General features: G+C 37.6%; 1 protein-coding gene across 2 annotated transcripts in view; it reads left to right on the forward strand.

Annotated features, from left to right (window-relative positions):
* The window catches only part of SCAF4 (SR-related CTD associated factor 4), a 61,427-nt gene that overhangs the window by 25,063 nt on the left and 21,231 nt on the right, over nucleotides 1-15,133 (forward strand). For both annotated transcript variants that reach the window (XM_061415499.1, XM_061415528.1), the window contains exons 5-12: nucleotides 1,239-1,374; nucleotides 1,699-1,838; nucleotides 2,424-2,600; nucleotides 6,567-6,751; nucleotides 7,112-7,220; nucleotides 11,498-11,662; nucleotides 12,200-12,285; nucleotides 12,973-13,163. In XM_061415499.1, coding sequence (XP_061271483.1) covers nucleotides 1,239-1,374; nucleotides 1,699-1,838; nucleotides 2,424-2,600; nucleotides 6,567-6,751; nucleotides 7,112-7,220; nucleotides 11,498-11,662; nucleotides 12,200-12,285; nucleotides 12,973-13,163 — 1,189 coding nt within the window. The remainder of the gene's footprint in view (nucleotides 1-1,238; nucleotides 1,375-1,698; nucleotides 1,839-2,423; nucleotides 2,601-6,566; nucleotides 6,752-7,111; nucleotides 7,221-11,497; nucleotides 11,663-12,199; nucleotides 12,286-12,972; nucleotides 13,164-15,133) is intronic.

Consider the following 15,133-nt stretch of genomic DNA (forward strand, 5'->3'; position numbering starts at 1 on the left):
ACCCAAACTCAACGTCCATTGAGTCGGCGATGCCGTCCAGCCATCTCATCCTCTGTCATCCCCTTCTCCTGCACCCAATCCCTCCCAGCATCAGAGTCTTTTCCAATGAGTCAACTCTTCACATGAAGTGGCCAAAGTATTGGAGTTTCAGCTTTAGCATCAGTCCTTCCAAAGAACACCCAGGACTGATCGCCTTTAGAATGGACTGGTTGGATCTCCTTGCAGTTCAAGGGACTCTCAAGAGTCTTCTCCAACACCACAGTTCAAAAGCATCAATTCTTCAGCACTCAGCTTTCTACACAGTCCAACTCTCACATCCATACATGACCACTGGACAAAAAAAAGGAGCATCATCTTTCTTTAAAGAAAACATTATTAGAAAGATTTCTTGTGACTGAATGGTAAAGAAATTCTGCAGTAGAGGAGGACAGTGCTTATCTCAAATTGTTGTTTATTCCAGAAGGAAGGGACCAATCATTGACTTTCCCCATCATATAGAGATGTTGAAGTATAAATGATATTCATTAGCAATCAGACTACTGTATTTAATTCCTCACATTTATAGCTGGTTTTACTCTGTACTATAAAAAGATAGAAAAACATAGACAAAAAACTAGACTCTAATAGATAGGAGAAATACACTGGTAAGCTCAGAATAACAAAGACTAGAGCCTGTATAATAAAGGACATATGAATTTGCATGTTATGGATTCGCTGTATTCTTGGAGGAATGCTCTTGTGGGAAAGATATACAAGAGAAGAGTTCATTCCTAGAGGAGGAGATAAGAGTTGTAACCATGAATAACACATTTTCTCTGGATCTCCTTCAAATTTGGTAACCCACAAAACAACTTACCTAGCAATTAGAGGCCAGTTAATTGTGTTAAATATTTTAACTATTAAAATCATCCTGGATTTTACTCTTCTTAGATAACTGAATTTTTTGGTTTCTTTGTAATCATAAATATGAAAATTTCAAGTAATTCTAATGCATTTCTTTTGACTCTCTAGGTTAATTTTTTGTTTTTTTTTTCTCTCCCTGTTTCTTACCCTGGATTACACTACTGAAGGAAGGCCAGTTAGAGTAGTTTAATGAGGCTGTAATTCTGCTGATAGATTGTTTTCTAACAGATATAGCATGGAAATGTTAGCCTGTGGTGTTTTATTCTCTCTTTTCATAAGAGGTATAATTATTTATGCTAATACTTATTATATATTCATGTTTTTTCACATAACAGAGTAAAATAGTTCGTGTATTGAACCTTTGGCAAAAAAATGGAGTATTCAAAATTGAAATTATTCAGCCTCTTTTGGACATGGCAGCAGGAACCAGTAATGCTGCTCCAGTAACAGAAAATGTTACTAATAATGAAGGTAAGGTCAGGTGTGTCTGTGCACTTAGAGAATTGTGTCATTTTTTGTACATGATATGTTTGGAATCTATTTATAGTGATGGAATTTTTCTATAAGAAGGAAACTTGAGTTTACATCTTGGAAGATAAAGTTTTCTTCCCATCATTATTTCTAATAAAAGTATTCAGTGCGTGTTGCAGTATAGGCTGTAATACCATAATCTATATTTTTTACTGTATGTTAAACTGAATAGAGTATTGTTTTAGTAAAGAAGCTTAATGGAGTTTAAAGGAAATATTTATGAGTTAAAAGTTTTTGAGGCCTTAATGATCTTTTCTTTTTTAGGTTCACCTCCACCTCCAGTTAAAGTTTCTTCTGAACCTCCACAAGCCACTACAAACTCTGTACCAACTGTACCGCAGTTGCCCAGCTCTGATGCTTTTGCTGCTGTGGCCCAACTGTTTCAGACAACTCAAGGTCAACAGGTAAACTGTCTATCCAAAGATTAAATAGTTTGCAGTTAGGTACTGTTGTCAGTTCTTATTTTACATTCCTGGTTACCGAGCACATTGTGAGGAGGGAATATATCTACTGGAAAAGTCTTTGTGAGGAAGGATACTAGGGGACATGTGGGAGAGGTAAGCAAGGGAGCAGCACACTGAGGAATGATGTGCCCCTTTGGAGAGAGCTGCAGAGCTCTCAGGGTGGTGGAGTTGCTCACAGTGCTAGTTACAAAATTATATGGATTAATGCAGATGATTTTTTTTACACTTTTTTAGAAAACATATATACATTGTTCACAATTCAGTGTATTTTCTCTTCTCTCTGACCATCATTGTCTACCATTGGCGTCATCAGCATATACTTTTAACCTTAAGTGACACACATTGTATCCCTGATATATTTATTCAGGATAAACTTAACCATTACTAAAAGGTTGGTTCCTTTTTCCAAGTTCCTCTGTGCCTGTGCTATTTTGATTCACCATTTTTTTTTTTTTTAAGTAAATTAACTTTTGATACTGTGATTATCCTTTGTTGTGTGGTTTATCAGTTTTCCCATTCTTTAAGCTTCAGCAGATCCTTCAGACTTTTCAACAGCCTCCAAAACCACAGTCTCCCGCCATTGACAATGCCGTGATGGCTCAGGTTCAGGCTATCACAGCTCAGTTAAAGACAGCTCCTACACAACCACCTGAACAAAAAGCTGCTTTCCCCCCACCTGAACAAAAAACTGCATTTGACAAGGTATGCTTCTCTCACATAACCCATCCCATTGTTTATATCGCTCTGTAGAAGTTAACCCTTTTCTGACTTACTTGGATTGTTCATTTAGTTATTTGAGGGATTTTCCCCCTCGGCATCAAAACATTGACTCTTATTCTTGGTTATAAATGTGATATATATTCATTGCAGAATTTTCAATATAAGAGAAAAGTAAACAGTATAAAGGAAACAGAGCATTCATCATTAACCCCCTTACTCAAGGATAACTACTGTAACATTCTGCTATATATCTTTTCAGAATTGATTTCCTGTGGATATAGTCTTTTCTTTTTTGGTCATTATGTATCTGTGTGTTTGTGTGTATGTGTGTGTACATACATATATAAAAATAGGTATTTTTAATCTATATACATAAATACATATACACATTGTTTTTAACTGGTTTATTTTTCATCTTAATCCTCATGTCTCTGGGTGGTTGTTAAGGTTAATAGATACAAATCTACTATGTACTGAGTGCTCATTAGGATTATTCCATTACATGGACACATCAGTTTAACCATTTCCCCTGTTGAAAGACATTTAAGTTGCTTTCTGTTTTCTGTTGTTGAAAACATTAGTTACCTTATCTATAATATGAAAGTTTGGGTTGGTTTAGTGTTTTCAAACTTCTCTTTTGGGCCTTAGTTATGTTTAAGGAGCTCCCACTAAGGGTATGCTGCTGCTGCTGCTAAGTCGCTTCAGTCGTGTCCGACTCTGTGACCCCATAGACGGCAGCCCACCAGGCTCTGCCGTCCCTGGGATTCTCTAGGCAAGAACACTGGAGTGGGTTGCCATTGCTTTCTCCATTGTGTGAAGGTGAAAAGTGAAAGTGAAGTCGCTCAGTCGCTTCCGACTTGTAGCGACCCCATGGACTGCAGCCTACCAGGCTCCTCCATCCATGGGATTTTCTAGGCAAGAGTACTGGAGTGGCTTGCCTTCTCCGCACTAAGGGTATAGGTGTGTTGAAAATGCACAGCTCAGAGCTTCCTGTTGAAATGTTTGCCTAAACAACTCCACTCTTACCTGTTTGTGTCTTGTCTATATATGACAATATAAAATTTAATTTCATTTTACAAGTTGCAGTACAAAAAAACACAAAAGTTTGATAATCCTAGAAAGAACTTTTAATTTAATCATCTCTAAATATCTGTTTCTTTCTAGCATTCTAAGATACAATAACTGTTGCTAGTAGTTAATATTAAGAATCTATATGGAAATTACTGCTTGTTATTCTATCTATATGATTTATGAGTGACTACTGATTAAAAGAAGGTTGGATTAAAATTTTTGAGTACAAAAGAAGTACATGCTTTTAGGGGGAAGAAATGCAGATAATACAGAAAGTTCTGAAGTGAAAAGGGAAATCAGTTCCACTGATTTGTGTATGGTTTTTCAGACCTGTTTCCTCTGCATATGTGAACATAAATTGTTAAGTGCTATGGTTTTGTTTTTTAGTCTTCTGTTCTATGTTGTGATTGGGAAAATTCTCCCCACTTGTATTAAAAATTCTCTATTTCTCCTAGTAGTTTTACATTTCTGTTTTTTATGTTTGTCTCAATGTATCAAGAACTTATATTAGCATACAGTTCAAGATAGTTAAACCTTTATATTTTTGGAAATAGCCAATTCTCCCTCACAATTTTTGTCATACACTTTTTTCTGTGTCTGTCTCTAGATACCATTTTGTCCCACTAGTATCTGTGTTTGTTTTGGCATCATAGCAGTTTAAACACTTGCAACTTACAGTTCATTTCTGGATGTGTTTTCTGCCTTTATTCTTTTTCAGACATTCCTTGCCTATTCTTGGGCATGTGAATTGGTATGTTCCAGAGAAACAGGACCAGTTACAGGCACAGACACACAAAGGGGAGAAGGGGGGTATTTTTTTTTAAGGGATTGGTTCATGTAGTTGTCAAGTGTAAGTTAGAGTGTCAGGCTGGAAATCCAGGTAAGAGTTAATGCTGCAGTCTTGAGTCTAAATTCTGCAAAGCAAAAGGTTTTCCTGTTGCTGTCTTGAGAATGCTGTCTTTGGGAAACCCTGCTATAAGGCCTTTGACTGATTGATTGAGGCACACCCATATTGTGGAAGGTGTTTGTTTATTCACAGTCCACTAATTTAAATGTTAGTCACTTTTCTTTTTCTTTGCTGCTCCATGCAGCTTAAAGGATTTTAGTTCCCCAACCAGGGATTGAACCTTAGGCTCATGGTGGTGAAAGTGCAGAGTACTAACCACTGGATCACCAGGGAATTCCCTGTTAATCACATTTTTAAAATACCATCAGAGCAACATCTAGGTTAATATTTGACCAAACAACTGGACATCATAACCTAGCCAAGTTGGCACGTATACAGTTGACCATCACAGCATGCTTTTCCAGATGAGCTGAGTGTTAGCATAAATTTTTATGAATTTACAAGTTAATTTAAGAAGTACTGATAATTTCTTATATAGAATCTCAATTTACTAGGTTTCTGATTTTTTTTATATTTGTTTCATTTATTCTTAGATAGTTTACTCATTTTTCATGTTTAGTGTTTCATAACACTTCCATGTCCAAATCTTTGCAATCCTATGGACTGTAGCCCACTAGGCTCCTCTGTCCATAGGATTTTCCAGGCAAGAATACTGGAGTGAGTTGCCATTTCCTCCTCCAAGGGATCTTCCCAACCCAGGGATCAAACCGGCACCTCCTATGGCCCCTGTATTCCAGGCAGATTCTTTACTTCTGAGCCACCCTGGAAGCCCAATTGATGCTGTTGAGGGAAACTATTGAATTTTTATGTTATCTTGTAAATTATCTTGTTTTCTCTAGTTGGTTCTCTCACATTTTGTAGGCTGCTAAATTTGACTTTTCCCCTTCAACATCTAGACCTGTTTCTTTTTTTTTTTTTTTTTACTGTCTTGATGGCTAGGACTTCCAGAAAAATAAAATGTTGAGTAATAACAGTGCTAGCAGTGGCATTCGTATTTTGTTGTTCATTTGAATTGCAACTAATTCCTCTAGTGTTTTATCTTAAGTGGATTGATCAATGTTTGTTCTTTACATTAAGTTTAGAAAAAGGAATTGTGCTTTGCTTTTGACTGAGAAGGTCTATTTTAAGCTAGTCAAACAGCTGACTGGGAACAGCTTGTCTGTTTCAGCCTCTTTGTAGATGTTCAGTTTCCTTAAAAGCAGCAGAAATATCTTTTTAGATAGTAGGGCTCAGTTAAATTTTTTAATTGCTTCAGATGTTTTCCCCAAGCAATAGGTTTGAATCGTAAAACTTTTGAGGAACATGTCTATATGTGATAAACTGCAGAGAGTTCTTTTGTTGTTTTTGTAGATAGTTTAAACCTAAGTTTTTTTGTTTTGTTTTTTATATTTTATTTATTTTTGGCTGTGCCAAGTCTTCGTTGCTGTGCAGGCTTTTTCTAGCTGCAGCAAGCGGGGGCTACTCTCTAGTCTCCTTGTGTTGGCTTTTCTTGTGGAGCACAGGCGCTAGGACACGCAGGCTGCAGGAGCTGCGGCTCTCGGGCTCTCGAGCACAGGCGCGTTAGTTGTGGCACACAGGCTTAGCTGCTCCACGGCATATGGAATCTTCCCAGACCAGGGATCAAACCTGTGTCTCTTGCACTGGCAGGCAGAGTCTTCACCCCTGAGCCGATCATCAGGGAAGCCCTAGACCCGAGTTTTAATTTTGGCTCCTGTCATTGACTCTATTAATGTTGAGTTACTTAAATATTCACTGTATACCTCTGTAAAAAAGCAATGGTAGTACCTTTTTTGTGTGTGCAAAAATTGTCTGTGCGCCAAATTCCCTTAGAAGCATGTGGGAAAATGAAATTGTACATCACAGCATAGCAGGGTTATAGATGATGGTGAATGTCTGTTTTTATAAAGTTTTTTTTGTGCAGTGAATCACAACCTGAATTTTAAAATGGAATATTGGCATACCTCTTGCAGAAGCTACTTGATAGATTTGATTATGATGATGAGCCAGAAGCAGTGGAAGAATCCAAGAAAGAAGATGCTGTTGCCGCCTCGGCCACCACAACACCTGCTCCTGCCGCTGTTGTGCCCACTACGCCGGCCACTGCCGCCGCACCTTCTGTGGCTGCGCCCACTGCCTCTCCTCCACAGGCACCCTTGTACGTCACTTTCTTTTGATTCCTCAGCAGATAGAACTTTGGTAGTCATTACAAGGCATAATGCAAGTAACACTTAATAGTCATTTTTCATATAGCGTCTTCTAAAATTCTTTTAAAAATTGTGGTATTTGGGGATTTCTTCTGAATGGGGAGGGGATCCTGTCAGATTTACAATAAAAAATGACTTTTATTTTGGGAATAATGCTGAGTTTTTAAGTTAATATAGGTAAATAAATGATTAAGTAAAATGTTGATTGTTAACAACTCCTGAACAGCAATCTGTAAGTTTGTGTAGCGTAAATGTGGCCAAGAATGATGTGTTTTTGAATGGGTAAAAAGAAGACTGCTCATCTCTTTTAGTGGGTTTCCTGGAGATGGCATGCCGCAACCAACATATGCCCAACATCAGAACATGGATCAGTTTCCGCCTCGAATGATGGCAGTGCAGCAGGATCCAGTGCACCATCAGGTAGAGGCATTTCTAATTACCTAAGACGTGTTCATTAGCGCGTCTGGGTTGCACTTGCCAGAGTAGTAGTATTTAGCTGTGTGGGTGGCTGAATAGTCCTTAAGCTGTACTAAAAGCTGTCAAGCACATAACTGATTTGAGTTGCTTTTTTGCTTTAATTAAAACAAGGATGCTAAATATTCATGCTAATAATTTAATAGGTATTTTTATTTAAATAGTTTAGAGAGAGATTGTTGGTTCTATTTTAAGGAACTGAGCTATTTAGTTATACACCTTTTCCCCTTCTGAGAAGCCTTTTTTTCCCCCGCTTTTCACTTTTATTTATTAATTTTTGTGGTACACTGTGTTTTGCAGGATCTTAGTTCCCCAGCCATGGGTTGAACCTGTGCTGCCTGCATTGGGAGCACAGAGTCTTAACCACTGGACTGCCAGGGAGGTCTCCCTTTTTTCTTTATTAATGTTGTGTGACTTGTTGCTTTAGAGGGCTTTCAGCTCTTCAGCAGTCAGGAATATAGTTTGAAATCTGCAATATAAGGTAAGGAGGACATCATACTGGAGAATATCAGGAAGTTAGACTGTGTTTGTTCGTTGGATCTATTTTAATAAATTCTCTAATTCAGAGTTTTCTAAACTTGTCCATACATCTCAGTTGGAGGAACATACTACAAAATACATATCCTAGACTTCTGGTGCTATAGTCAATCTTAGAGAATCTTTATTTATTTTAATTATGTGATGATTCTGTTGTACCACCAGCCTTTGGGAAATGCTCCTTTTAGACTTAATTTAGAAAGTGCTCTAAGAAACCTTTTAGAATATATTCATTTTCTTATCTGTATCATGTTCAATCCATTATATATAAAGGCATACCTTGTTTTTTTATTTTTCACAGATCCTGCACTTTTTTTTTTTTTTAAACAAATTGAAGGTTTATGGCAACCATGGGTTGTCAAATGATTATTGGCATTTTTTTTAGCAAGATAGTACTTTTTAGTTAAAGCATATACATTGTTTTATTTGGATATATTGCACACTTACTGAACTGCAGTAAGTGTGAGCATAAGTTTTAAATGCTGTGAAAACCAAAATATTCATGTGACTCACTTTATTGCAGTATTCATTTTATTACAGTGGTCTGCAATCAAATCCATCATATTTTGAGATATGCTTGTATTTGGTCATATGAAACTGACATTGTGATTTAGTGACTTGTTGATCAGTTCAGTTCAATCGCTCAGTCGTGTCTGACTCTTTGTGACCCCATGAACTGCAGCACGCCAGGCTTCCCTGTCCATCGGCAACTCCTGGAGTTTATCCAAACTCATGTCTTTTGAGTCGGTGATGCCATCCAACCACCTCATCCTCTGTCGTCTCCTTCTCCTCCTGCCCTCGATCTTTCCCAGCATCAGGGTCTTTTCAAATGAGTCAGTTCTTCGCATCAGGTGGCCAAAGTATGGGAGTTCCAGCTTCAACATCAGTCCTTCCAATGAACACCCAGGACTGATCTCCTTTAGGATGGACGGGTTGGATCTCCTTGCAGTCCAAGGGACTCTCAAGAGTCTTCTCCAACACCACAGTTCAAAAGCATCAGTTCTTTGGCACTTAGCTTTCTTCATAGTCCAGCTCTCACATCCATACGTGACTACTGGAAAAACCATAGCCTCGACTAGATGGACCTTTGTTGGCAAAGTAATGTCTCTACTTTTTAATATGCTGTCTAGGTTGGTCATAACTTTCCTTCCAAGGAGTAAGCGTCTTTTAATTTCATGGCTGCAGTCACCATCTGCAGTGATTCTGGAGCCCCAAAAATAAAGTCAGCCACTGTTTCCCCATCTATTTGCCATGAAGTGATGTGACCAGATGCCATGATCTTAGTTTTCTGAATCTTGAGCTTAAACCAACTTTTTCACTCTCCTCTTTCACTTTCATCAAGAGGCTCTTTAATTCCCCTTCACTTTCTGCCATAAAGGTGGTGTCATCTGCATATCTGAGGTTATTGATGTTTCTCCTGGCAATCTTGAGTCCAGCTTGTGCTTCCTCCAGCCCAGCGTTTCTCATGAAGTACTCTGCATGTAAGTTCAATAAGCAGGGTGACAATATACAGCCTTGGCATACTCCTTTTCCTATTTGGAACCTGTCTGTTGTTCCATGTCCAGTTCTAACTGTTGCCTCCTGACCTACATACAGATTTCTCAAGAGACAGGTCAGGTGGTCTGGTATTCCCATCTCTTTCAGAATTTTCCAGTTTATTGTGATCCACGCAGTCAAAGGCTTTGGCATGGTCAATAAAGCAGAAATAGATGTTTTTCTGGAACTCTCTTGCTTTTTCCATGATCCAGCAGATGTTGGCAATTTGATCTCTGGTTCCTCTGCCTTTTCTAAAACCAGCTTGAACATCAGGAAGTTCACAGTTCACGTATTGCTGAAGCCTGGCTTGGAGAATTTTGAGCATTACTTTACTAGCACATGAGATGAGTGCAATTGTGCGGTAGTTTGGGCATTCTTTGGCATTGCCTTTCTTTGGGATTGGATTGAAAACTGACCTTTTCCAGTCCTGTGGCCACTGCTGAGTTTTCCAAATTTGCTGGCATATTGAGCACTTTCACAGCATCATCTTTCAGGATTTGAAATAGCTCAACTGGAATTCCATCACCTCCACTAGCTTTGTTCGTAGTGATGCTTCCTAAGGCCCACTTGACTTCACATTCCAGAATGTCTGGCTCTAGGTGAGTGATCACAGTATCGTGATTATCTGGATCATGAAGATCTTTTTTGTACAGTTCTTCTGTGTATTTTTGCCATCTCTTCTTAATATCTTCTGCTTCTGTTAGGTCCATACGATTTCTGTCCCTTATTGAGCCCATCTTTGCATGAAATATTCCCTTGGTACCTCTTAATTTTCTTGAAGAGATCTCTATTCTTTCCCATTCTATTGTTTTCCTCTATTTCTTTGCACTGATCACTGAGGAAGGCTTTCTTATCTCTCCTTGCTATTCTTTGGAACTCTGCATTTAAATGGGTATATCTTTCCTTTTCTCCTTTGCTTTTTGCTTCTCTTCTTTTCACAGCTATTTGTAAGATCTCCTCAGACAGCCATTTTGCCTTTTTGCATTTCTTTTTCTTGGGGATGGTCTTGCTACCTGTCTCCTGTACAATGTCATGAACCTCTGTCCATAGTTCCTCAGGCACTCTATCAGATCTAGTCCCTTAAATCTATTTCTCACTTCCACTGTATAATCATTAGGGATTGATTTAATTTAGGTCATACCTGAATGGTCTAGTGATTTTCCCTTCTTTCTTCAATTTAAGTCTGAATTTGGTAATAAAGGAGTTCATGATCTGAGCTACAGTCAGCTCCCGGTCTGGTTTTTGCTGACTGTATAGAGCTTCTCCATCTTTGGCTGCAAAGAATATAATCAGTCTGATTTCAGTGTTGACCATCTGGTGATGTCCATGTAGAGTCTTCTCTTGTTTTGTTGGAAGAGGGTATTTGCTATGACCAATGTGTTCTCTTGACAAAACTCTATGACTTGTTGATAGATGAAATTTAAAAAATATTTTCTCATCCTGTTTAAAATACAAATGAAACCTATGAACTTAATTCCAAGTGTTTAACAATTATTGATAGTTTATTAATAATTTAGAGAGACTGCTTTTTTATATTATAGTGATATTACACTATAATTGTATTGTATAATTGTATTGGCATTAGAATGTTAAGTGTATAAAATTGTTAGATTGTGAACATAGTACTCTCATTATAATGATATTTCAAACCCTAAATAAATTCAGCCGTAGGCATGTTGGCTGAAACTCCCCTTGGAGTAAAACTTAAAACAAACTTAGAAGTCAGTGCTTCTAAATACTTTTCCTCCCCTAAAGCTTAATTGCCTTTAAAGTTGAAGAGAGAATATTTGCAGTAGAGTACCTCTGATTTTAAGTTTAGTCTGTCACATTGCTTTCTCATATAAATGAAGGTATGTTTTTATAAATGAAGGTATGTTTTTAAATTATAAAACCTGACATTTGTGTTAATTTTAAAATGAGTTGTAGGATTTTTAAGCTGTGTTCTTGGATATAAGCAGTTTCTTTGGATAAAAATTGTATATGTAGAAATTGTTGGTCATGGTTGAATGTCATAGTTTTTCCTTGATCAAAATTTATTGAAGATGTTTTAGTTTTATATAAAGTTAACTAAAATTTTTTAAAAATTATTTTTGGTAGCAGTTACTTAAAATCTACTCATACAATTTTTTTTTTGTTTTAAAACAAACAAGGTTCCACTTCCTCCTAATGGACAGATGCCAGGCTTTGGCCTTCTTCCTACACCTCCGTTTCCTCCCATGGCTCAGCCCGTGATTCCTCCAACTCCACCTGTGCAGCAGCCCTTCCAAACTTCCTTTCAGGCACAAAATGAGCCACTTACACAGAAGGCACATCAGGTAAAGCTTCATTCTCCGGTTGCTGGTTATTTTTTGGTTCCCTTGATTTACAAGCAGATTCCTGCCTGTTTGTTGGCTTTCTATCTTCAGTTTTGAATATGAAGAAAAACTATTAACTGTGGGAATATATTCACCTTTTCTGTGACCTAACTTATTCTTTTGGGAAGCGGACATAATAATACTATAAATTTTCATAGGGTTCATGAGGATTGAGATAGAGTATGGAATGCTTAAACAGTGCCTAATTCATTGCTTTAGGTGATGGTTTGTTAACACAGTATGTTAACTTTCACAAAATAATTTCCAGAAGTAGATAAGTATTTCTTCTTGGTTTGTGAGCCATATGAAAAAAACTTTTCCCACTCATGCCCAGTCATCATTAAGCTAGTAATTAGGTCTCAAGTAATCATAAGAGAACTTTCTGGGCAAGAGATTTGTAATTTAGCATTTTGTAAGTTTTTGGCCTCTTTTTTTCTATTTATAATTTCCATTTTCTCCTTTAATGATGGGTTTTGTATTTTGTTTTTCTTTTCAAAGGAAATGGAAGTAGAACAACCTTGTATTCAAGAGCCTAAGCGGCACATATCTGATCACAGAAAGTCAAGATCTAGATCAGCATCCAGGTAGTTTATAGAAAATGTTAATCCAGATGTTCATGTTTTGAGAGACTTAGTATTTAATTATTTTTAGATGTATGGGATTAATAAAATAACACTTGGTATGTTTGTATGCATGAGTAGAATGGGGGCAGGAGACATATTAGTTTTAAAAAACTAAGTCATCTTAGCCAGTATTTTTTCCCTCTGAGTTTCTGTAATGCCTGTTTACAGATATGCATGGAATTGTACGATTTATGTATTCAAAGTTCCTTTACCAATTTATCAAGCAAAAAAAAAAAAAGTGGAAAGAAAGTAAGGAATACTATAATCAGATCACATATTTTTAATTGCTACAGAAAAAAAGACTTTTCTGAGAAGATAGAGAATAGCAATCACAGTATATCTCTGATGACATTAGCTTTTTCATTACAAAGATGTCATTTAAAATAATACTAGAGGTATCAAAGATGAGAGATACTTTTTTATAAGTTAGCAAACTTGTTTATAATATATATATGCTTTCTAACTTTGTGCATATTAAAAATCCTTAAAATGAATTCCCTACTGTCAAATTCTTACACATCTTACAAATTCTTACATATCTTACATTAAATTCCCTAGTTGTATTTTTTTCTTCTTGCGATTAACACATGCTGAAGTTTTCTTTATTTCCGTATATTAATCCATTCTCCTTTGTCCTGAAAATATTAGGTCACCGAAAAGGAGACGATCTCGATCTGGTTCTAGATCTCGAAGGTCTCGGCATCGACGTTCTCGATCTAGGTCCAGAGATAGACGCCGACATTCTCCTCGGTCTCGATCCCAAGAAAGACGAGATCGAGAAAAGGAAAGAGAACGCCGACAGAAAGGCCTTCCTCAGATCAAAGCAGAAACCGCAAGTGGTAAGTGAACATTTATAATTCACATTTCCTGCTTTTTTTTTTTCATGTCGTAAGTTTTAAATGCTTTGTAACCACTTAGGAAAATACTGCTTTCTTGGGTCTTGTCTGTTTGTACTCTGGCGTATACCTTTAGATTTGCTTTTGTACCTATAGCTGGCTGTGAATCAGCAACGAGAAGTGAGCCAAACTAACAGTGATACGTAATAGTGTGTCTTGAGTCAAGTGTATAAAATATAGTTGTTAACTAGTTCTGCACACTGAGGAAAGGTGGGGGTGCTCCTCCAGAACAACTAATACCCTCTTACTTTATAAAGATACACAATTTATAGGGTGTGTTAGCTTGCATTATCTCCTGAATTTCATGATATGTTTAGAATATGTTTAATAATATATAGTAGATATTCTTGATATAAGTCTATAGCTGTTAATGAAATTTTAATTGATAATATGACTTGGGCATATATAAAACTTCTGACTCTGCAGGGCTTATTATCTAGGACACAGCATGAAACAAAAATCATTACACTCGACAGTTGAAAAGGGACAGCTACTTACAGTGAACAAAAGCACTGAATTGGTTGGTGATCAAGGTCTTTGGGATCAAGGCTTTAACTCCTTTGTTCACTTGCCAAGGGCATTCTTGGGCAAGATGCTGCTTCTCTGACTCTTTACATAGATGAAATCTTTAGATGTGTCTTCAAAAGACCAGTTTTTTCCCACCTCATCGGTTTACCTTTCACTATCCTGGTTCCTAGAATGTCGACATTCACTCTTGCCATCTCTTGTTTGACCACTTCCAATTTACCTTGATTCATGGACCTGACATTCCAGGTTCCTATGCAGTATTGATCTTTACAGCATCAGACCTTGCTTCTATCACCAGTCACATCCACAGCTGGGTATTCTTTTTGCTTTGGCTCCATCCCTTCATTCTTTCTGGAGTTATTTCTCCACTGATCTCCAGTAGCATATTGGGCACCTACTGACCTGGGTAGTAGGTCACATGCTAGTAAAGTAATGCTCAAAATTCTCCAAGCCAGGCGGCTTCAGCAGTATGTGAACCGTGAACTTCCTGATGTTCAAGCTGGTTTTAGAAAAGGCAGAGGAACCAGAGATCAAATTGCTAACATCCACTGGATCATGGAAAAAGCAAGAGAATTCCAGAAAAACATCTATTTCTGCTTTATTGACTGCCAAAGCCTTTGACTGTGTGCATCACAATAAACTGTGGAAAATTCTGAAAGAGATGGGAATACCAGACCACCTGACTTGCCTCTTGAGAAATTTGTATGCAGGTCAGGAAGCAACAGTTAGAACTGGACATGGAACAACAGACTGGTTCCAAATAGGAAAAGGAGTATGTCAAGGCTGTATATTGTCACCCTGCTTACTTAACTTATATGCAGAGTACATCATGAGAAACGCTGGACTGGAAGAAACACAAGCTGGAATCAAGATTGCCGGGAGAAATATCAATAACCTCAGATATGCAGATGACACCACCCTTATGGCAGAAAGGAAAGAGGAACTAAAAAAGCCTCTTGCTGAAAGTGAAAGTGGAGAGTGAAAAAGTTGGCTTAAAGCTCAACATTTCGAAAACAAAGATCATGGCATCCGATACCACCACTTCATGGGAAATAGATGGGGAAACAGTGGAAACGGTGTCAGACTTTATTTTTCTGGGCTCCAAAATCACTACAGATGGTGACTGCAGCCATGAAATTAAAAGATGCTTACTCCTTGGAAGGAAAGTTATGTCCAACCTAGATAGCATATTCAAAAGCAGAGACATTACTTTGCCAACAGAGGTTCGTCTAGTCAAGGCTGTGGTTTTTCCTGTGGTCATGTATGGATGTGAGAGTTGGACTGTGAAGAAGGCTGAGTGCCAAAGAATTGATGCTTTTGAACTGTGGTGTTGGAGAAGACTCTTGAGAGTCTTCTTGAGACTTGAGAAGACCCTTGGACTGCAA

Source organism: Bos javanicus, chromosome 1, assembly GCF_032452875.1.
Source record: "Bos javanicus breed banteng chromosome 1, ARS-OSU_banteng_1.0, whole genome shotgun sequence".
NCBI lineage: Eukaryota > Metazoa > Chordata > Mammalia > Artiodactyla > Bovidae > Bos > Bos javanicus.